Source organism: Myotis nattereri (assembly GCF_964212035.1).
Source record: "Myotis nattereri genome assembly, chromosome: 8".
Lineage (NCBI taxonomy): Eukaryota > Metazoa > Chordata > Mammalia > Chiroptera > Vespertilionidae > Myotis > Myotis nattereri.
Window position 1 is genome coordinate 30055231 of NC_138083.1, and position 23479 is coordinate 30078709.

At 44.6% G+C, this 23479-nt stretch overlaps 1 protein-coding gene across 1 annotated transcript in view; it reads right to left on the reverse strand.

The window, feature by feature from the left end:
• Positions 1 to 23479, reverse strand: part of LOC308523130 (uncharacterized protein) — a 65422-nt gene that overhangs the window by 22277 nt on the left and 19666 nt on the right. The window contains exon 3 of the mRNA XM_081096812.1: positions 19861 to 19910. Coding sequence (XP_080952938.1) covers positions 19861 to 19910 — 50 coding nt within the window. The remainder of the gene's footprint in view (positions 1 to 19860; positions 19911 to 23479) is intronic.

Below are 23479 nucleotides of genomic sequence, written 5' to 3' on the forward strand. Positions count from 1 at the left end.
CTGCTGGCAGAACTTCTTCTTTCTCAGGGAGGTCGGTCTTTGTTCTAGAAAGGCCTCAGGTTATTGGATGAGGCCCACCCACATGGAGAGCTATGTGCTTTCCTCAAAGACCACTGATTTATATGTTAATCTCATCCAAAAACACCTTCACTGAAATACTCGGAATAATGTTCAATCAAACGGTGGTGCAGCCAAATTGACATATAAAATTAGCCCTCATACTAAGTAACCACAGTAAACATAAGGCACTTGCATCTCCTGGAATTTGATTGCCAACTTGAATCATAACCCTAATCTTAACCCATAACCACCACTGTCTAAGCACAATCACTGCTGGTTCTCTAACTGCTGAGCTGCTGCAAGGGTCTTTGGGAGGCACAGGAGCCCAAGAGGAGGCCACTTCCTCCCCACCTGACCACTTGCATCTACAGTCCTGCCTGCAACTATGCAGGAAGCTCCCAGGAGAAGTCCCATGGCTCTTGTTTGATTGTAGACCAGGTTGCCAGGGCATGGGGATGGAGCCCTGGTTCTCGACCCCCTTCCTCTATGCTCTCTATCAGTCAGAGCCTAGCCCGAAACACTGTAAGCCCAGAGGCAGGTCTGCCCCCAACATTTGGAGACAAGAGTACAAAGAAAGGTCCCCACCTGAAGCCCCCCACCTTCTCACATCACCCATGTCACTACTCTGGGGTATTGCATGCACGTGTGTGGACGACAGAGCCTTCAAGTCCAAGCTCTGTCCATGACCACCACCACCTTCCTTGGGGATGCTCGCCTATGGTATGGTCTCACCTTGGGAAGACAGACCCAGAGAAGATGCCCACCCAGGGCACATAAGTGGGCTGAGGCCATTTAAAAAGAGAATTCCCAAGTCCTGCTTCCCCTGAGTATGGCCTGAGGGTAAGGGAGGTAACGAGGAGGGAACTCCTGGTGGACAGGTTTCTGTGGCACAGTGCGGTGAGATGGGAAGTTCTTCTAAAGCAGAACTGCTCAAAATTGGTCCTCAAAGCAGTGTCACCTCAAGAACCATGTGTCAGGGGGCCACGACAAGGTTAGCACAGAAATTAAGTAAGCATTTAGGAACTGCATAGCAATTTGACTACCTAATGTTATGTCTTTTAAATCTAATTTTAAAAAATGGCCTTTATTTTGTTAGTTATTGATTTTTTTACAGTTTATTTTTCTAGTAATTCATTTGTACTGTATTTTACAAAAGCACGGGTCTACAACAGATTGGAAAAATTTTAAATCTGGTCCTTCAGCATGAATTCTTGAGAGGCTCTGCTCTACAACACAGAACAAGGTCAGGGGCCCCACCTGTCCGGGCGGAAGGGCAGTACTTCCCAGAGGCGTGACTGGGGAACGTGCAGCCTGGTCACCCTGGATGCTCAGAGGCTTGCCCTGGAGCAGCGAGGGCAGCAGGGCATGTGCCCAAGCCCTCCAAAAGGAACCAGGTGGGACACAGAGGAGATAGGCAGAACTACTGAAGATGGCATCTATACTGTACACATAGTCCCCTATACTTGAGTCTCTGCTGAGCCACTTGACAGCTAGGTGACCTTGACCAAAGTACCTTCCCTTTCTGAGCCCCAGTTTCTTCACCTGAGAAATGGTCTGAGGATTAAACAGGATAAGGCCTGTGAAACATTCTGCTCCACATTATAAAGCCTTATGAGCTGGGAACTCAGAAGCAACCTTCCCCCCTCTGTGCTCATACCCAGGATGTAAGGCTAGACATGGGGCCCTAACCGGTTTGGCTCAGTGGATAGAGCGTCGGCCTGCGGACTGAAGGGTCCCGGGTTCGATTCTGGGCAAGGGCATGTACCTTGGTTGTGGGCACATCCCCAGTAAGGGGTGTGCAGGAGGCAGCTGATCGATGTTTCTAACTCTCTATCCCTCTCCCTTCCTCTCTGTAAAAAATCAATAAAATGTATATTTTTTAAAAAGAAAAAGAATAGACATGGGATGGGGGAGCAGACCCCACCCCACATGCCCTCCACCTGCAAACCTGATCTCTGGCGGCCCTCAGTCCTGCCAGCCTCCTAGATCCCAAAAGCCATAGAACCTGCTCAGCAATTCCCATCCACTTGGGTCTGAGTCACTGCTGGATCCTGTGAGGCAACAGAGGGGCTGAAAATGTTAGCAAATACTTAGGACCCTCATAGGATTATGGACATTTAATGTTCCCTTATGGTAAGCGTGGGAGCAACAAATACTAGAACTGTTACTCAGCCCCCACAGGCCCCATACCCAGAAATGGAGAGAAGGAGTGGGGTTGAACTGGCAAGAGCAATAGACTCGGAGATCAGGGGTATATGGTTCTGACTATACGGTTTCACCAACTGTGTGACTTCAGGCCATACTCTGTAGGATTTGTCTTGGTTCAGGTTTCTCAGAAGCAGAGGCTGAGACACAGATTCAGATGTACATGGGTTATTGGGGGGAGTGGGGGTTTTGGGTGAAAGAGAGTGAGGGATGCAAGGCAGGATGGGGTGGGGGGTGGGGAGAGAGCTGGGTGAGGGTGTGTTTTCAGCTAAAATCTAGCCTCAGTCCGGTGGAGCTCTGGGGCAAAGTTGTCCCTCCCAGAGGCAAGCAGGCTAAGCTGTTATACCCCCAACCCAGTAAATCATGGGCTAAATAATGGCCCCAGGTGAGTTCTTGCTCTCCCAGGCTTCTTCCACAAGGCAGCTCCCAACCAGAGTCCGTCTCCCAGAGAAGGTCCCCGGGGTGAGCTGTTAGCAGCCAAGCCTGCAGCTACTGGGGAGGATCCTGCGGCCTGGGCACCAACCGCGTGCACTACAGGGTCCTTGTAGCAGAAACCCCCTCCCTCCCTCACCCCCATGGAACCCCATGGGACTCCAAGGGAATGTGTGACTTCCATCACAGCCCAAGCACCCACCCCCCTGGCCAGTCTAGGAGGGGTCAAAGGGGCTTGGTATCTGGTGGGTGTGAGTGTGGGAACAGTTTACAGAAATTTATGAAAAGCAAACACAAGCTTCTCCCCTGGGAAAGGAACAGGGAAACACTCAGCTCCAGTTGTAAGAGAAGTTTTTGAAACAGGAAAATTTATTCAGAGAATAACCAAGCCCCTGAATCAACAAATTGTGGCCTTATCTCTGAGTACGCGGGTCACTCTGACTCTCTCTGCTCTGCTGACCTCTCTTGGCCACGCTGGACCTTAGGGCAGAGGTCTCAGGCCCAAGGTGGCTGAGGAGGCTGGAGAACAGGGCCCTGGGGACTGGGCCTTGGGTCCTGCCGTGTGCTGAGAGCCAAGGGTAGAATCACGAGGTGCCGGGGAGTAAGATGCTGCAGGCTGCCCCACTGGCTTTTATTTTTAAAACTCCTTATCATTTCTCTGGAGATTTTTTTTTAACTGCCTGGGGCTGAGTGCTGAAGGAGGCCCAGGCCGTGGGCCACTATCGTCTTTCTGTGTCCCCTGGGCCCTCACCCGCACGTCATTGCTCTGTGAGGACAGCGACCATACACCCTGTGCTAGTGTTCAGGAGGTTTTTAGGCCTGGAAAGATGCAGGTGTGACTCCTTGAAGCAAACCTTCTGTTTTACAAGTTAGATAGACTCAAACAGTACATTCAAGGTAATTATTCCATTTTCTTTCCTTTTTAAAAATATTTTTTTACTGATTTCAGAGAGGAAGGGAGAGGAAGAGAGAGACAGAAACATCAATGATGAGAGAGAATTATTGATTGGCTCCCTCCTGCACACCCACCACTGGAGAATGAGCCTGCTACCCTGGCATATGGCCCAACCAAGAATCGCACCAGGACCTCATGGTTCATAGGTCGGCGCTCAACCACTGAGCCACACCGGCTGGGCTAATTATTCCATTTTCTGAAGGACTTGTTGTTTGACAAAGGGGCCAGATATTCATCCTCTTTCATGATCATATTTGACATTAGAGACTTTACTAAACTAATCTACTTTTGGAGCCTGCCTTGGGGTCTAACGCAAGGACCTCAGTTGGCAGCAGCATGGAGGGACAACACCTGCAAGGAACCTGGAGTCCACATGTGGCCCATCCCCAGGGACAAATTCAGTGAACTCTGACAAGGACCCTCTATCTATAAGTCCCTTGCCAATCTGCTCTCTACACTACCCTCTCAGGGCCTGTAGCCTTTCCTTGGACTCACCATCCTACTGGCAGGGAAGAATCTATATTATTTGGATTTCCCCAAAGCAAACCCTAAGATAAAATTTCTAGAGCAAGCAGTTTATTAAAATAAAGTGACTCTGGTGAATACAATAGGCAGGTGTGGAAGTGAGATGAAGAAGGGAAGAGAAAGCAGGAAATGTTACTTATTTATATTTAAGTATAAATATTACAGAGGTAATATATAAATATTTAAAACAATGGTCCAATCCCACCTGTTGAAGGGAGAGATACATTCTAGAGAATGAGGCAGGGAAGGGCGGGTCCAGTGAAGGCAGAATTCACTTTGGTGCAAGAGAAAGAGCACTAGATTAACAAGTGAGAGGTCTGGGTTCCAGTCCTGGCTCTACCAGTGAAATGTGATTCTCTTTCTGGTCTCCACTACCCTCGTGGCGAAATGAGCCCATCAGATGAAAACCAGTTGGCTTTTTAGTATTCAGCAAACATACCTATCAGCTAGAGATCAGTCACAGAGAATGGAAACTACTTGAACTGTATTAAACGAGCAACTAGGTACTGAGAAAATTTGGGGGAAAGTTGAAAGGGTCATGATACCCAAATCAGCGCAGAAAGAGCTCAGCAGAGGAGGTGAGTCCTTTGCCACATGCAGAAGGACACGTCACCTCACTGGTGCCAGGGATCACAGGTCTCCTGTGCAACCGCTTGTTCTAGAGTAAGGCCACACTCTTTGGACCTCCACCAACAAAACATGGAGCTCGGAGCTCTGCCTCTCAACACCCATGAAATCAGTGAGCAGCCACTGGAATGCACTGCTGGGAAAACCCATCATCTTAGTGGCCAACAGAACCAGTGGAAGCAGCAGAACATTGGCCTCTGTCTCAATCCCATTCAGATCCCAAGTCTTAGGGGTCCGGGAAATGCGGATTTTGCTTTTCCAGACCCTCCTAAAAGGGCACGAGAAGAAAGTTGGCATGGATGATGAATCCAGTACAGTGTCCATCCCAGGCGTTTTGTGCCAGGCACTGTGCACTGTGCAGGGCACCAGAGATTCAAAAAGGTCCTGGACACACCCCTGTCCCCAATGAGCTTATAGTCTATCTGTAGAGCTTAAAAGTGCAATACGCTGGTGCTCTTACCAGTTAAGAGTCAATAATGAATGATGGAGGGGAAGATGGACAAGAAAGAGCCCAAAGCAGGGGTATAGGCAGTTGTCCTGAGGATGACAAGAAGCTCAGAGAGAAAAAGTAGTTTGGGTCACTCTTGAAAGGTTAATTAGGGAGAAAGGTAATGTTAGGGGAAGGAGCAGCAGGAACAAGGGCACAGATGGATGAGGCGTAATTTGAGAAACATAGCTGTGTGCTATGCAGGGCCAAGGCAGGAGGTGATGGGGTTGGGGAGATCTGCTGCAAAGATGGGGAGCGGTAGGTCAAGCAGGGTCTTTTAAGCCATGCAGAAGATCTAAGAAGGTCTGTGAACACCAGTGAAAGATTTTAAGTAGGAAAAAGACTATAGACACAGTCAGACTGTTGTCAGAAGCTCTGTAAAGGGAATCCAGAAATCCAAAAGACACGACTAGGACATTCCGGGGAGAGAGAAAGAGAAGAGAAATGGGGAGTGTGCAGAACTGTGAGGAACTGAGGCCATGCAGGATATTTCCGGTGAAAGGGTGGAGGTTCTCCAAGCACAGCTGCTCTCAGTGGCTCATGTAGCTGGATTGGGGTGAGAGGCCACAGGTCAAAAGTCAATGCCCAACAGCATCCAGTGCAGGGAAAATGTTCATTTTGTCAAGCTTACTGCATCAGATCCTTTTCTCTTCGCCATGCCTCTGTCTCCCAGGAGACTCCCTATAAAAGCCAACAGAACCCTGACCTTCCCGTGAACAAGTGAAGAGCAGAAGTGGTCCCACAGGCCTTTCACATAGCCATGGGTATGCCATGAATCCTAGCAAGTCTTCTGGGACACAGCTTCTCCCCGCCTCCCCCTCTGTCTCGGTCCCGACCCCAGGAACCTGTACTTCTCACCCCCATGGCAGCTTCTCTACAGCCAAGTTCAGCAAACTTGTCTGTGGTCACACTGGCACTCAGCTAGGCTGCCCCAAGGACTGGGAGATCTTCTGGCTAAGCTGCACAGTAACCACCTGAGCTGCTTTCTCCAATTCAAGATATGATATAGGGTTCCTCCTTTCACATTGCCTTAGTCACTCATTCAAGTCCTATTAGAAGTCCAACATCTCTCTCTCCCCCAAACAGGCTCCTCTTTGCAAATATTTTAAGAACCTTGGAGTGTGACTCAGTTTGAAGAGGGCTCACTCTCGTTTCCAAATGCCAGCCAGAGAGAGAATTAAAGTCCCACCAACTTCTGGGGCTATAATTTCTTGGTTTTTGTCTGTGTACAAAACTGGGCCTGTGCATCCTTGTCCACAGCTGACTTCCCCGGCCCAGATGCAGTGATGGCCCCATTTGGGATCTGAGGCTGCAGCTCTCTTGGTTTACAGCCTAGGTTCACTCATCATACCCCAGAGCTGACCACTGTGATAGGGGACTCCTAGCCTCACATACATTGGGCCACAACAAGTTCTCCCTCAAATACCCTGTGGTCTTCATGCTGAGCACCGTCCTCGGCCTAGTTAATTCTACTTCTGGTACTTCTTTGCTCTTCCCAGCCTCTGGGTTTGGTCCACACCAACAGATTTCCCTAACTGAATCTCCAGGAATAGAAGTTGAAATCTTCGTCCTTTTTGCTCACAAAAGCTCCTGGGACCCCGGTGCGAATCAGTTGTTTTATCACGCAGAGCTCTGCACGTCAAGAGGAAGATTTCCCTTAGTCTCGCAAAGCAAAACTAGTGTCAGACACTCTGTGGTCATCTTCTACGCTGTTCACAATAAATGCTCTGGTTCTCTCTTTCTGGAACAGAATAGAATTGCACTTCTCTGCCCCCTTGTGGTAGGGGTGGGCCATGTGATCAGCTCTGGCCAATGAGATATAGTGTGGGCTGCCTAAATAATTTACAGGGCCCAGTGCAAAATGACAATGTGGGAGCTCCTTGTTTAAATATTAGTTATTTCAAAATGGCAACAGCAGAGCACTAAACCAAGCACAGAGCCCTTCCGAGCTTAGGGCTTTATACAACTGCACAGGCTGCATGCCCATGAAGCTGGCTTTCCATGTCACTTCTGGGTGGGAGCATTTAATTACCTATGTGACACACTCCGAAGATCTGTCTTTCCTTCCAACAAAAAGACCAGCAACATTTCATATTGTGACTGCTCCATCAACCTAGATCCCTAAGAGCCACAATGAGCAGAGCCCCACCCCACTCCACCTGTGTTAGACATGTAGGATAGCAACAAATGAGCCTTTGTTGTTGGGTTTGTTATTGCAACACAAAGTACTTCATTCTGATCGAAGCACACCCTAACCCAAGACAGCAGGTTCCTACTTGCCACATATTGAACAAAAAGATAACTGTCTGTCCCATCCTGTCAATCTAATGAAAGCTAGCTTCTTCTCCAGATTAAAATCTGTGCTTGGTATTGAACCACTTGCATAACTTTAGTGCTCAGCACAGTGTCTGGCCCAGGGTAAGTTCCCAGTAATTAATTCTAGACATTCTAAATATTTTGAAGTTTTCCATTAAAAATGATTAGACTCTGTTGCACTCTACATTAGAACCCTAACACCGTGAGTCCTAAACAAAAAGGAAATGTATTCGCTCACATAACTGGAAGTACAGAGGTAAGGCAAGCTCTGGCTCCATCCCTTGGAGATTCCCTCAGTTCTCTTCTCCTCTATGAGGACCTTGTTCTCAGGCCAGCTTCTCAAGATGGCAAAACGGCAGCCAGCAGCAAAGGGGGAAGTGGGCTTCTTTGGTCAAAGCCTGAAGAATCAACCTCTTCAGATTTCCTACTTCCTTCAAGGTTTGGCCATGACACCAGCCTCAAGGTCCAGGCCCCTTGCCCTCCATTTCCAAAAGGGCCACTTGCTGATCTTAATAATGATTTTGAATGCAAAACTAATACCCACTCATTATAGAAAATTTAAAAAGACACATAGTTGAATGAATAAAAGTAATCACCCACAATCAAGAAATATTTTTGTCTATATCGTTCTAGTCTTATCTCTATGAATTTTTACATAGTTGAGGTCATGAGGTATATATAATTTTATGTGTTAGCTTTTACTCTTAATGTAATATTTATACAATATAGCATTTCCCATCTTCTTACAAAATATTTATAGTACTTTATAGCTTAATAATAATCTATCCTCAGTCTATAGTTCATTCAATCTTTCCCCTTCCATTGAACATGTAATTTGTTTCCAATTTGTTGATGAACTGATGCTGATAAACATTTCATGCAAGAGCCTTTTACATTGCCAACCTGTCTCTTTGAAATAGATTTCCGGATATAGAATCACTAAATCACTAGATATAAAATTTTATAGCTTTTCCTACATATTGTGAAAATTTTGCAAAATAGGTTGCACGTTGAAACTCCTGTTTGCAATTTATGAGAAAGGCTGTTTAACTGCATGCATTAGTTTCCTGTTGCTGCTGTGACAAATTACCATACATCTGGGGGCACAGATTTATTCTCTTATGGTTCTGGAAGCCAGAAGATCAAAATCAGTTTTAATGGGATAAAGTCCGTAGTTCTTTCTGGAAGCTCTAGGGGAAAATTCATCTATTGCCTCTTCTAGCTTTTGAGGGCCACTTATATTCTTTGACTTGTGACCCCTTCCTCGAATCACTCCAGTCTCTTCACATCTCCTACTACTCTTCTGCAGGCAAATCTCTCTGCCTTCTTCTTATAAGGACATGTGATTACATTTAAGGCTCACCTAGATAATCCAGAATAATCTTAAAATTCTTAATTTAATCACATCTGAAACATCTCTTTTGCCATATAAGGTAATATTTGAAGGTTCCAGGGATTGGGGCATGGATTTTTTTTAAAAAAAATCTTGATTGTTGAGAGTATTACAGATGTCCCCCATTTATTTCCTCTTGCCCCTACTCCAGGTTGCACCCCGCCCCAGGCCTTCACCACCCTATTGTCTATGTCCATGGGCAATGCATATATGCATATAAATTCTTTGGTTAATCTCTTCCAGCCCAGGACATGGATATCTTGAGAGGACATTATTCAGACTAGACTACACTACTGGTATACTCTTTCCAACATCAGGTATTCCCATTTTTCCTTTATTTTGATAGATTGGAACATTAAAATATCAATGACAAGTTAATTTTCATTTTATTATCTTGCCATTTAAATGTTCTATTTTATGACTTGTCTGCTCACCCACATGTCTACTGACATATCAATATTATGCTTACAAATTTAAAATGCTTTTTATATAGTGAGAACATCAACCTTTAATTTATGGTGTGCATTGTAAGATTTTTCTCCCAGTTGATTAGTTGGTATTTTAATGTTTGTGTGTTTTCAGCAGCTATTTTTGTTCTTTCATATCTCTTTTGCAATTTATTTTTTAATGTACATAGAGTAAGATTTGCTCTGTTGCTGGTACAGGTCTATGAGTTTCCACAAATGTAGAGTTAATAAAGTTGGCCTGTCTCTTGATTTTGGTGATGTTTACACTTTTCTGCAACGATTTTGATGTTTGTTTAATTATGGTGAGATGGGAACAGGATGGACTACAGACAGAAACTTTAAATGTTATACAATAAAATTCGTAACTTTTATGATTTCTTCCAACTCTTTTAACCTTATTAAGTATTCCCAATCTGGAGATTATTTCATGCTTTTATAGTATTTTTAATATTATATTTGATTCTTTAATCCATTAAAATTTATTTTGGTGTACAGTAAGATGAGACTCTAAATTGATTTTTTTGTTCAAGTTGCTAAACTATTATTCCAGAATCATTTAATGAATAATCCATTTCTTCCCTACTGTTCTGAGTCCACCCAAGGGAGACATTTAAAGGTATAATTTCAGGAGGCTAAATAAACTCTTACAGTTTGTTTTGTTTTGTTTTTTAAAAAAACCTGTATTTTCTTGCCCTAAAGTAAAAAAGAAATCTTTGCTGAGTTAAAGCATTTTTACTATTAATTTTAACACATCCTGGATTTTCATGCCAAGAATAAATGGTAAGTCATTTTTTTCCCAGCTCTAGAGTAAAGCTAAGTAAAAAGCAACAAGTTTAGCCAACCAACTGTTGGTTATTCATGGAATCTCAACTTCTGTGCAAAATTTTTAAATTGGTAATGGATGGTGTGTGTGTATGCGTGTGTGTGTGTGTGTGTGCATGTGTGTATTTTGCTTAAGCCCTTGTTCCTCAAAATGTGATCCTCTAGTTACCAGCATCAGCCTCAAGTGGGAGCTTTTAGAAAGTTGGATCTAGGCCCCACCCAAATTTACTGAATGGGGATGTGCATGTTAACAAGATGCACATTAAAGCCTGAGAAGCACTGGCTTCAGCCTGGCCTTACCGCTGGACTTGGCTAGAGCGCCCATTTTGATAAACTCTGTCTGCACAGCAGTCCTCTAATCATGACAAAGGAACGAACAGAGACCCATCCAAGTAACTCCATCCAAGGGGACTGGGAGGCACTGAGGCAACTCCAGGGATGAGTTGTTTGGTGCTCTGGTCCTTGGCCATCACTTTTGTTCTCCACCATTAATGCGACTCCCTGCCACCCCCCCCCCCCCCAGTTTGGTCTCTACTTCTTTTTGTCTTCTTATTTCCCTTTATATATATTGGCTGGTTCTTTCCATAACTTTCTGATAACATTCCATAAAGAGATTGTCTGATTGCCCTAATTATTCACCTCACTCTATTAAGAAGAACTGCATGCACAGGCTTCCTCATGGTCAGCTTGTGCACTGTCTACTGCTGGGCCTATTGTGGGCCACCACCAGTGGTCACCTCCCGTATCAGCAAGGGTGATACAGTCCACCTAGAAGGGCCCATGGGTGTGAAAGGGCCAAGTATTATCACACAGGCTCTTCTTATACTTAAAAAGACAGCTCTGTGGTCCACCATAGCATGAGATCTGAGTTCTTTCCCCAGGGATGGAACTGAATTTGTTGAAAATTCTCCTAAAAGCACTTTTGTGTGTGATTGGTAGAGACTTGACTGATGTATGAGTAAGGGGTCATTGAGTACTCAGGAAACAGAGAATATACTATCCCACCCATAATCAGAATCACAGTCTTATCCACAACTGTCGATCATTTGCACATTATTCCAACCAGATATAAACTTTTCACCTACTTTCTTTCCCTGAGTATTTTTCTCTTGGCCTTATGTGTTTGATTCTGAGAGGCAGTCCCTGGGTTGTCCTGTCTTTTTCTTTTTTTAAGATTTTTATTGATTTCAAAGAGGAAGAGAGAGGGAGAAAGAGATAGAAACATCAATGATGAGAGAGAATCATTGATCAGCTGCCTCCTGCATGCCCCTACTGGGTATCAAGCCCGCAACCTGGGCATGTGCCCTGAACAGGAATCGAACCATGACCTCCTGGTTCATAGGTCAATGCTCAACTACTGAGCCACACCAGCTGGGCTGAGCTGTCCTGTATTTACCCCAAATGTAGATTAATGTCTCAGACACAACAAGCTAGTTCCAAATCAAGGACACAAGAGTGAGCTTTCCAGATGGCTGGGGAGGGCAGAAGCTGCCCCCACAATCCAACTTCCAAGGGCTCATCTCAAGCCTGACCTCTGTTCTTTGCAAGCCAGCATTCAGGAATCATTTTGACCAAATAGGACACAATGATTAGTGACCATTTACTGAGCATCTGCCAAGCTGAGGAAGGGAGGAAGGAGAACCAGTCCATATCCTTGGAAAAATAATCATCTGCTAAGAAGATAAAACCAACCCACAGTAAAGAGAAACGCAATTATAGGCAATCATTGAGTTTTACTTGAGGGTAGTAGAGAGGAGAAACCACACAGTCTAGTCAGTGTTTATCTTAACATGACAATGCTCACAAATAAAGTTCCAAGATCCAGTCCACCAGCTAGTGCATTTGTTTTGCACATTCATCCACTCATTCATTCAGCAAACATATGCTGAACACTCAGTGTCATTTAATCCTCATGGTAATGAGAGTCTGATACTATTATTCCATCTTACAGATGAGGAAACTGAAACCTGAAGAGGCAAAATGACTTGCCCAAGGCCACATGGCTGGCAAGTGATAGGGCTGGGATTCAGACTCAGGGTTGCTGGCTGATTCTCAAGCCCCCACCCTCAGCCATTAGGCCATTGACTCCTTACCCAGGGCTGGGACTCAAACCAGCAGGAAAGGAGGGCACTCCTGGAAGAGAGTGGGGTAAGAAAGCTTGCTGTTGGAAAAAGAGAAGATATTTTCTCCAGGCAGGAGTAAGAGCTAAATGAGAGACTTTATTGCCTCCTGTATAAGAACCTAGGAGGTGAAGTACATTGGGACACTTGTGGAGGTCTTGAAGGCTAAGCAAAATTGGGGAAGGGGCACATAAGCTCCTTCATGCCTCCCTGGGGGAGGGGGAGAGGGGCAGAGGGGGAAAGGAGGTCCAGCCTGCACAGGTGAGCATTGGCAAGGGTGGGGAAGGGGGGCTTCCCCATATTTATGCGGAGTCCAGCCACTGGGCTTCCCTATAACATACCTCAGACCAAGTAAAAGTAGGGTAAGTGACAATGAGAACAAGACAGAAACAGAAGAGCCAGAGCGCAATGGACAGACGCAGAATACTCATCTTCCCCAGCATTACAAAGGCACATCAGCCCCTTGTCCATACACAGAAAAAGAGGTGGGAGAGCTGAAAGGAGAAGCAATTTTATCCAGAAGATCCCAGGCATTAGTTAAAGGGGACTGGTTAAAATATTGCATTATGATATGGGGCGGGGGATCGGGTCTCTTCCACCGTTACTGAGTGAAGGGAGTTTATATAAGAAAACAGCAAAGTGGTTACAAACAAACCACGTTTTCTCTGATAAGCAAGTATTTGGTAAATCTGCCACACACGCACAGGTGTACACCCATCATGGAGTCACATTTAATTCACAGGTTGGGCTCTAAAGTAAGGTGAAATCACGTTCTGTTTTTGGTTTGTTTTTTAAGATTCTTAAAAATCCCTTCAAAAGTCACCACACTGGAGACCAGCGTAGTCGAACTCTGGAATAGAAAGCTAATTCTAAAATTGAGCACCAGAATGAAAAATGCACATCTTTAAACCCTGCACTCACCCTGGAGCCGCTGGATCCCAGGAGGCACATGAGGTTCTGAAAGCAGAGCAACTGCTTCATTTTGACAGTGAATGCTGCTGTGGAAGAAGAAGGAACCGATATCTCGGTCCTGGGCTTGATGTCCTCCTACAAGAGCCCAGAGCTCCTGGAACTGACACAGCTGCCCACAGGCTGAGAAGAAAGCACCCATTTAAGGAAACTTCTAAAGTGTCTGCTCAAAGTGTCAGAAGAGTAACTTTGGATTAATACTTCAGAGGGCCACATCCCATTGATGCCCTCACACCTGGCAGTCATTAGTTCAGAGCAGTCCCCAGGCTACAATTTCCAAGTTACTCCCTGTACGTAGAGTGGGTTTGTGCACAAAGGAGTCTGGGAAATGTAGCTCTCCACAACCCAGAGCAGATCAGGGAGAAAGGCATGAAATGGGTCTGTGGGCAGACCAATGAGAGGCATGCCTGGTGACTTAGGACACTCAGTTTTAGAGTCATAAGGCTTAAGTTCTGGTTCCCAAATGTCTATGTCATGTTTTAAAAAGATAACTCAGAGTTACCCAACGAGTTCTCAGAACTTTCTAAAATTAGAACCTGATTGCATATGAGTACGAGGTTCCAAGGTGGATGCCACCCTCTGCAACAGGACAGCTGGCTCAGCCAGGTGGTGTGCTCCCGGGAACTTCCAGCCCTGGATTTTCAGTTCTCTGAAGTCCCCAAGGCCTGGCTTCTTGCCACTGAAAAGGAGATAAGGACAAGTTGTTTCATATAAAGATACAGTTAGCGAACACGGCTGATTATGAAGAAAAACCAACACTGCCTCTATGTTGGCAGAAAAGTAGGTCTTGGAAAAGCTTTTCTAAAACTTGTTAAAACCAAAGCAATGTCTGAGTTCCCTCTGAGTTTTTTTGAAACATTAATCTCCAAAGCATCCTGATATCTCCACGCGGACAGCATCCTGGAGGAAGAAGAGCCGGGGTGGGAGGTGGGGAACCAGAGGAGCCTGGGCAAACCCAGGACTGGTTGGAGTCCCTACAGCAATCGGGGATGAGAGGCCTTGCTCACCTGCCATGCTGCTGCTCCTGGGAGGCCATGTCTGCCAGGAATCACATCATGGGATTAGGTCCCACCTTTCAAAGGTTAGCTGTAGAGAGTGGCAGTAGGGCACAGGTGAGAGGCAGGGTCTCCAGTATGTCCACAGGATCTCTGATCGTTCCTTCTGCAGGGTCCCCCAACTGATGCCTTCAAGCAAACTGGGACCTCTTTTGTCCACTTCTAACCCTTGCTCAACCCAAGGTTTTGGCCCACCGGTGGGGGTTTTTCCCACTTCTTATCACCTTCAGTCCTCAGAGGTCCCAAAGCTGCCGATGTTTTTGCTACACATCCTCACCCAAACCTGCTCCCTGAGAGCTGGCCCAGACTCTGACAGGTCTTCCCTCCTCCCCACCATTAAAACACAGAGGCCCAGGGCGTCATGAGCTGTAAACTCTGTTACACTGAAATGCTTGGGAGTCACAATGTCTTTACATCTTCCTCTCTCCAATCTTGCCTGGAAATGCAAGACCAAAGCCAAGGAAATGACGTGTTAATTGCGAGAGTTCAAGCATGCGACAGACCAATAGGAGAGATAGTTTGGGGTGAGGAAGCCCCTCAGGAGTTATCAGTCACCAGAGCTGGTGGTTCTAGAACTGGAAGAGTGTAGGAAGTACAGCTCCCTTTTTAGTCTTCCACAAGCTCTCCGGACACAGAGCAGATGCTCCCCTGGGACCCAGGCCCATCAAGCTGTGGATATTGAATCAGTGGACTTTGCAGTAAGGGAGGCAGAATGGGGACCAGATGTCGGACATCTGTGCCAACTGATTAACTAGTAATTAGTGTGAAAATTCCCTTTCCTCCATTCTTTGAGACTTTTTATTCAGATTAAAGTCAAGTCAAGACCAATTGCAAGAATATTTCTTTATGATCCCAGAGCAGGCTAGTCCTTCTAAGTGAATAGCCAAAAAAAAAATAAAAAAAAAATCATTACATCCATGTTTTGCTAGCAAGCCAAAGGAATGTCTGGGTTCTGAATGCTTCTTCATTCAAGAAGAAAAAAGGCACAGATAAGCTATACCTTGGATCATAAGCTATGAATGTGAGAGGACACCTGAAGTCAGGACATGAGGCTGCCTCCCTGGACGAATTTGAAATGGCTGATATTACTATCCAATCTATTACCACCAGAAGTACCAAGCTGGAGCACCTTCCTCAGCCCAACCACCTCCAGCCAGATGGACTCTCCCTGTGTATCATTATCACCTTGGTGAGTTTCCTCATCTTCTTCCCCATCCTAATGAGTAACATCATTACCAATGACATCAGTCATCTCCTAATGAGTAACATCATTACCAATGACATCAGTCATCTCCCCCATTCGAACCAACATGGAAGTTCAGTTCAGTATCCCCTCCCCTCCTGTGGGCAACTTCTCCGGCCTATCTTTTTATTTTAATCATATATATATATATATATATATATATATATATATATATTATTGACTTCAGAGAAGAAGGGAGAAGAAGAGAGAGATAGAAACATGAATGATGAGAGAGAATCATTGATCAGCTGCCTCCTGCATGCCCCACACTGGGGATCAAGTTCGCAACCCGGGCATATGCCCTGACCAGGAATCGAACCATGACCTGACCTGGTTCATAGGTCGATGCTCAACCACTGAGCCTTGCCAGCTGGGCCCTGCCTATCTTTTCAGGCACAACTGGTTGCTCCTTCCTCAGTGCCCCAGAATGACATGCCCCTGTGGATTTATCTGTGGCTCTGTCTTCCCAATAGACTGTGAGCTTCTCAAGCACTGAACTGATTTTCAATCTTTGCCTCTGCATTCCTCAGACAAATGACAATGCTTATGTCGTCCCTTCTGTACCTTCCCCCGCCCACCCCCCCCAGCAAGTTGTCAATTCAATGTATGATCTGTCTGGTTATTAGAAAAGAAAGGGCGGCTATAGGAGGTATTCGAGAATAAACACCATCCAGGCTTGATGGCAGACTGGATATAGATAATGGAGATGAGGGGAAAGCTAGGTGACCACAGGCGGCTGCTGACACTGACAGGACAGTCAAAGGAGACCTGAGGACAAGATGGGGGAGGGGGAGTCCAGTTGAGGACGAGTTGACCTTACGAGGTCAGCGGTGTTCAGGGGCAGATTTCCAACACGTCAGTGGAAATATAAGACAGGAACCCAAAGGAAGTCGTTTTCCCTGGGCTGGGCATGTAGAATTCGGAGTCACCCACACTGAGATGAAAATTGAGAGCAATATTATCCATTTGAGTTTCAAAGACAAGGGAGTGGGCCAAGGAGAGCAACAGGTCCAAAACTGGACTTTAGAAGCACCATCGTATATTGGGGACAGGGCAGGGGTTGAGGACCCCAGGGATAAGCCCGCATAACTGTGCCATATGAGAGCCTGAAGCAAAGGGAAAAAATCAGTAATACTGATCCTGTCTTTATTTTTAAATTTTATATTTTATTCATCATTTTTTAAATATTTCATTCGAATGTTACTTATCTTGAGAGGCAGGATAGCATATAACAGCCCAGAAACGTCCTTCAAAGGAGACCTGAGGCAGCTGAGCCCTGTGGACAGAGCCCAAGCACCGTGTCCCACTAGCCTGGATTCTAATCCTGTCTCTGGCGCCTCTTAGGCGCATGATCTCAGGCTAGAGATCATGACACCCCTAAACTTGGTGTTATCATCTGAAAAATAACTCCTTCCTGGCACAGTCATCCCAGTGCCTGCCCTACACAGGTGATTCCTAAAGATTTATCCCCACCTCAGAGCACTTCCGGTGGTGGGTGGTGAGGAGGCAACCTAATAGGCTGGGCAAGGAGGGGATGACGGTGGGAGTGAGGAGTCCCAGGAGGGGAGAGAGGAGGTGCGGCCAGGAAACCAGCCTCCATCTTCTCCACATATGACAGATGGACAGAGCCAGACAGAATTGGGACATTCCATCCACTGTTCATATTTTACATATTGCATTACACTCTATTTTTTAATATCTGTGACTTCCTTCGGTTGTGGGGCGGAGGGGGTGGGTGGAGAATCAACACTTCCCCTCCCACAAGGCCAGGTGCTCAGAAGGGCTGGAGCCTGGCCGCTATCTGACCCAGTCCACTCTCCCACCCCTGTCCTCAGGAAGCAGCAGAAGCTGGATCATGGTCCCTTTGATCAGCGACCTTGTGGTGACAACCCACAGCCGGTCTAGCGTGGCTCCCAGAGGACTGCGGTGAGGCCCGTTGGGGGAGGGGAGCTCTGCCATCATTTCCTTCCCAACTGGCTCTTTTCAGAAGCCTGGAGCTCCCCAGCAGTTTTTCCCTGGTGGAAAATGTCCATGTTTGGTGTCTGCCCAAAGGAGAATCTCTATGGAAAGTTTGAGAAAGATTCCCTCTGGCTGGGGATGTGAAAAAAGCCTGTGCCTTTCCCATTTGGAAAAAAAGGAAAGAACATACTTGAGACAGGGTTATTTTTGTCTCAAGATTCAGAAGGCGCTGACTTGAACAGTGCTCACTCGGCCTGCATTCCCATCGCTGGTGGAACCGGCCACACAGAGGTGAGGCCAACCCCAAAATGCTCATGTCTCTTCTCAAGAATTTGTCTTTTTTTCTTTTAGTAAATATAGCCTATATATAATAAAGTGGACAAATCGTAATAATCTTATGTATGCAGCTTGATGGATTTTTACGAAGGTATATAACCATATAACTACCACCCAGATCAAGATATAAAGCATGTCCAGTACACCAGAAGGCTCCCTCATGCCCTTCCCAGTCAATACTCAGCCCCAGAAGCTAACCAATTAGTTTTGCCTGTTCTTAAATTCCATATAAATGGAATTATACAGTGTGTATGCTTGACATCTTGTTTCATTCGCTCAACATAATATCTGTGAGATTCATTCAGGTAGTCACATGTTGTATTAGTTTGCTAGGGCTGCCATAGCAAAATTCCGCAGGCTGGGTAGCTTAAATGACAGAAATTTGTTTTCTCACAATTCCAGAGGCTGGAAGTCTAGAGAGATCAAGGGAGCAGCAGGGTTGGTTTCTTCTGAGGCCTCTCTCCTTAGATTGTTGATGGCTATCTTCTCCCTGTATCTTCACATGGTCTTCCCTCTGTGTGTGTGTCTGTCCCCTAATCTTCTCTTCTTATAAGAACACCAGTCATATTGGATTAGGGCCACCCACATGACCACATTTAAACTTAATTGCCACTTTAAAGATTCTATCTCCAAGTACAGTCACATTAAGTACTTGGGGTTAGGACTTCAACAACATATGAATTTGGGGAGGGGGAGACGATTCAGCCCATAACACATATAATACAGATTTGTTCTTTGTTTTGTTTTGTTTGGCTTTTTATTAAATTTATTTGGGGTAACATTAGTTAATAAAATTACGTAGGTTTCAAGTGCACAGCTCTATAATACATCATCTGCATATTGTATTGTGTGTTCACCACCCAAAGTCAGATCTCTTTTCGTTAACCCCCTTTACCTTTTACTGCCCCCCTAACCACCTCTTTGTCTCTGGTAATTGCCATACTGTTGTGTCTATGTTTGCTTTTTGTTTGTTTCTTTGTCTTGTTTGTTCATTTGCTGCTTTCAGTTTTATATCCCACATATGGTTCTTGACTTTTTCCATCTGAGTTATTTTCACTTAGCATGATATTCTCTAGATCTATCCGCGTTGTCGCAAATGGCAGTATTTCCTCTTTTCTTATGGCTGAGTAGTATTGCATTGTATATATGTGCCACATCTTCTTTATTCAATAATCTATCAAAGGACACTTTGGGCCCTAGCCAGTTTGACTCAATGGATAGAGCACTGGCTTGCAGACTGAAGGATCCTGGGTTCGATTCTGGCCAAGGGCACATGCCCAGTTTGCGGGCTCAATCCCCAGTAGAGAGCATGCAGGAGGCAGCCGATCAATGATTCTCTCTCATCACTGATGTTTTTATCTCTCTCTCCCTCTCTCTTCCTCTCTGAAATAATAAAGAATAAAGACGGCTGTTTAAAAAAAATAAAAGGACACTTTGGTTGTTTCCATTTCTTGGCTACCATGAATAATGCCACAATGAGATTTGTTCTTTTTTTTTTAATTGCTGAATTATATTCCCCTGTATTACTCTACCACAATTTATTTATCCATTCTCTTATCAATCAACACTTTAATTATTTCCAGTTTGGTACTAGTATAAACATTACTGCTATCAACCTGTCTTTCAGTGAATATATGTGCTCATTTCCAGTATGTATATACCCAGGAGTGAAGTTGCTTTGTCGTAAGATATAAGTATGTATGGCTTTAGTAGAGGCTGCCAAACAGATTCTCCACTCCTCAGTTTCCTTCCCCACCCCACCTACCCTCAGACCTGGACATTCTCACAGGGCATCATCCCCCTGGGTTACAGCATTGTCTATCCTGGTGCCTTCAAACCTCCCAAGACTGTCTAGATCTGAAGGGAACAGGAAGATAACCATGACTTACCCAGATCCTCAAATGCAAGTCTGGCTCCTCAGAACCAGCAGCACAAGGGCCTGTTTGGAAAAACATAAAGCAAGTCCTTATCTTAATCCTTAGACTGAAATAAAATCCAGTTGAAGCAAATTTCTAAGTGTAAAAAGAAACCGAAGTATTAGAAGGAAAAACTTGATAAATGTATTTATAATCCTGGAGTGCAAAGTCCTTTCTAAGCAAGATAAAAACCCAGAAGCCATAAAAGAAATGATTGATACATACAACAATCAGAAAATTAAAATGGTTTGAGGGATGACAAATACCTGCACAGCAAAAGAAACCATCAACAAAATGAAAAGGGAACCCACTGTTTGGGAGAACATATTTGGCAATGATACATTTGATAGGGGATTAATTTCCAAAATATATAAAGAAATTATACAATTCAACACCACGAAGACAAACGATCCAATTTAAAAATATGCAAAGGGCCTGAATATACACTTCTCCAAAGAGGACATACAGATGGCCAATGGATATATGAAAAATTGCTCAAGGTCACTAATTACCAGAGAGATGCAAATTAAAACCACAATGCGATATCACTTCACACCTGCCAGATGGCTACCATAAATAAATCAACAAACAACAAGTACTGGTGAGAATGTGTAGAAAAGGGAATCCCAGTACACTGCTGGTGGGAATGCATTGCTGGTGGTGCAGTCTCTGTGGAAAACAATATGGAGTTTCCTCAAAAAATTAAAAATGGAACTGCCTTTGACCCAGTGATCCCACTTTTAGGAATATATCCTAAGAATCTCAAAATACCAATCAGGAAGAACATATGCACTCCTGTGTTCATAGCAGCGCTATTTATAATCGCCAAGATATGGAAACAGCTACCAAGTGCCCATCCGCAGATGGGTGAATAAAAAAAGCTATGGTATGTTTACACCATGAAATACTATGCAGCTGTAAAAAAAAAGAAGTATCTCTTACCCTGTGAGACAGCATGGAGGGACCTGGAGATTATTATGCTAAGCGAAATAAACCAGAAAAAAGACAAATACCATATGATGTCACTTATGTGTGGAATCTAGTAAACAAAATGAGCTGATAAACAAAATAGAACCAGAGACATGGATACATGGAACAGACTGACAGCTGTCAGAGGGGAGGGTGATTGGGGCAACTGGATGAAAGAAGGTGAAGAGATTAGCCAAAGAACACATACGCATAATGTATAGACACAGGTACCAGTGATGGCCAAAGAGAAGGTAGGTGAGGCGGGGGCTGGGTGAAGGTGGGCAAAGGAAGGGTAAATGGGGCATCTGTAATAGTGTCAACAATAAAAAATAAAAATGTAAAAAAAAAGATAAACAGCAAACAGGGGTAAAATTTGAAACACATTTGTCAGAGGGCTGACTTTCCAAATTCATGGAAAGAAAGTTGTACAAATCAGATAGGGCCTAAGTACCCCATAGGAAAAAGGAGGGAAGTATAAAAACAGGAGGTTACAAAAGAAGAAATGCAGATGTCCAATATACATAAGAAAAAATACTTGACGTTAATCATAAGTAAGTAAATGCAAATTAAAATAGAATCTTTTTAAAAATGATTGTACGTCAAGAATGCAAGCATTTCTCAGGAGCCATTTGATGAGAGTTTGGGGGGAAAGGCATGCGTGGGCACTGGTAGTGGCTGTGCGTATTGGTGGAGCCCTTCTGGAGGACAATATGGCAGCACCGCCAAATTTTACAACTTATATAGCATCTGATCCAGCAGTTCCACTGTTAGCAAATTAACCTTCAGATCAGATAAACTGACAAAGTGGCCAATACATATGTTTAAGATATTGGTTACAGCGCTGCTTTGTAGAAGCAAAAAACTGGAAGCAAGATAAATTTCAACCAATAAGGAAATGAGCAATAAATCATAGTGTGTCTGTTGTAATGGAATACTCCATGCCTCTAACAAGAAAAGAATTAGGCAGGCCTGTATGTGATGATAAAAGTAAGTCTCCAAGACATATTAAGAAGAATGCAACTCCCTGAATAATACGTGAGCCTTTGTATAAATTAAAAACTTCAGAGTATAACAGGAATGTTGTAAGCTACAAATACTCAGAAAACTGAAGCAGTGGCTTAAACAATAAAGATCTTTAATTATCTAGTATCTCAGAAACCTGAAAATTGGGAGTCCAGGATTAGTAATAAAGTCACCAAGAACCCGTCTTTCTGCTCTTCCATCCCCAAGCTGTTTGATCTCTTATTATCACTTTCTGCTACCAGGAGGCTATCTCTGCTTCAGGCACCATATCCACATTAAAGGCAAGAAGAAGGTAGAAGATTTAATGCCAGAGTATGCTCTTCTCACATCTATCTCTTATAATCATTGGCCAAAACTATATCACGTGACCCCCCTCCACCATCCAGTTGCAAGGGTTTCTGGGAAAGTGAGTATCTAGGGGGAAAAAAATGGAACATATTACCATGACTGGCTTAGCCAAGCATGATTTGTCTTCAGAGGCTGGGCACATTGCCATTCTAAACAAACTCCTCAACAGGGATTATCTGGGTGATAATCCATATTTTATTAGAATAACAACCAGTTATTTTAAGCCTAATTATAAATATTTTAAATGAATAGGTGAATAAACCATCAAACAACTGGACGTATGGCCATCTGATTGGTTTTATTGAGAGCCAAGGATAGATGATAACCCATATGTTAGTGACTCTAGGTGGGGCAATTTAGAGGCTCTCCCATGAGAGAAGATCAAGCAGTAATTCTCAGAAGAGCACAGGGTCTTCTTTAAGCTCTCAAACCACTCCCATGGGGCTACTGATAGAACCCAAACTTAAGAATAGCCTGATCTTTTCTGAGGACATAAGTTGGACTCGTGTCTCCTCCAGGAGGCTGGGGACTCCTCCCAGGGCCCAGGGAAGTTACTGGCTTTATTTAAGGTGTTGATTCATTTAAGTTCCACTTAGTCCAAGCTACTAACTAGCGCCCCTGCTGGAGAAAGGAGTGATCTCACAAAAGGCCTGAATCAGAGTAGATTGTTCTTGCAAAACTCACACTTTCTAGCAAGTCTCTTACCCCTCAGTGGCACTCAGTTTCCACATTTGTTAAACGGGGCAAGTAGATCCATAATGTCAAAGGCCCCTCCCATGGCGAAGGCAGCGGTTCTAAACACATTTTCTCCCCCTACCAGGGCCTCTGTGAAATTCACTCTCAGAGATTCCACAGGCCTAATACACCAAGATTCAAACCCCAGCTTTCCCCTTACAAGCTCAATGACCTTGAGCAAATTATTTAAGCCCTCTGAATTCATTTACTCATCTAATTAGCAGAAAATGTCATACTTCTCGGGTCAGGAGGCTCACCTGGTTTCCACTCCAGCTCACCCTATACTTCTGGAGTCCCAAGTGGCCTCCATGTTACCAAGCCCAGCGGGCATTCCTTTGTCCTTATCTTACCTCTTTGTAGCATCTGACACTGTCCCTTACATCTCCATCTCCTCCTCCTCCTCCTCCTCCTCCTCCTCCTCCTCCTCCTCCTCCTCCTTCTCTTTCCCTTCTTTGACCCCAACTTCCCTGGATTTCTCCTCCATCCCAAATCGCTGTTTCTCATTCCTCCTTGTGGC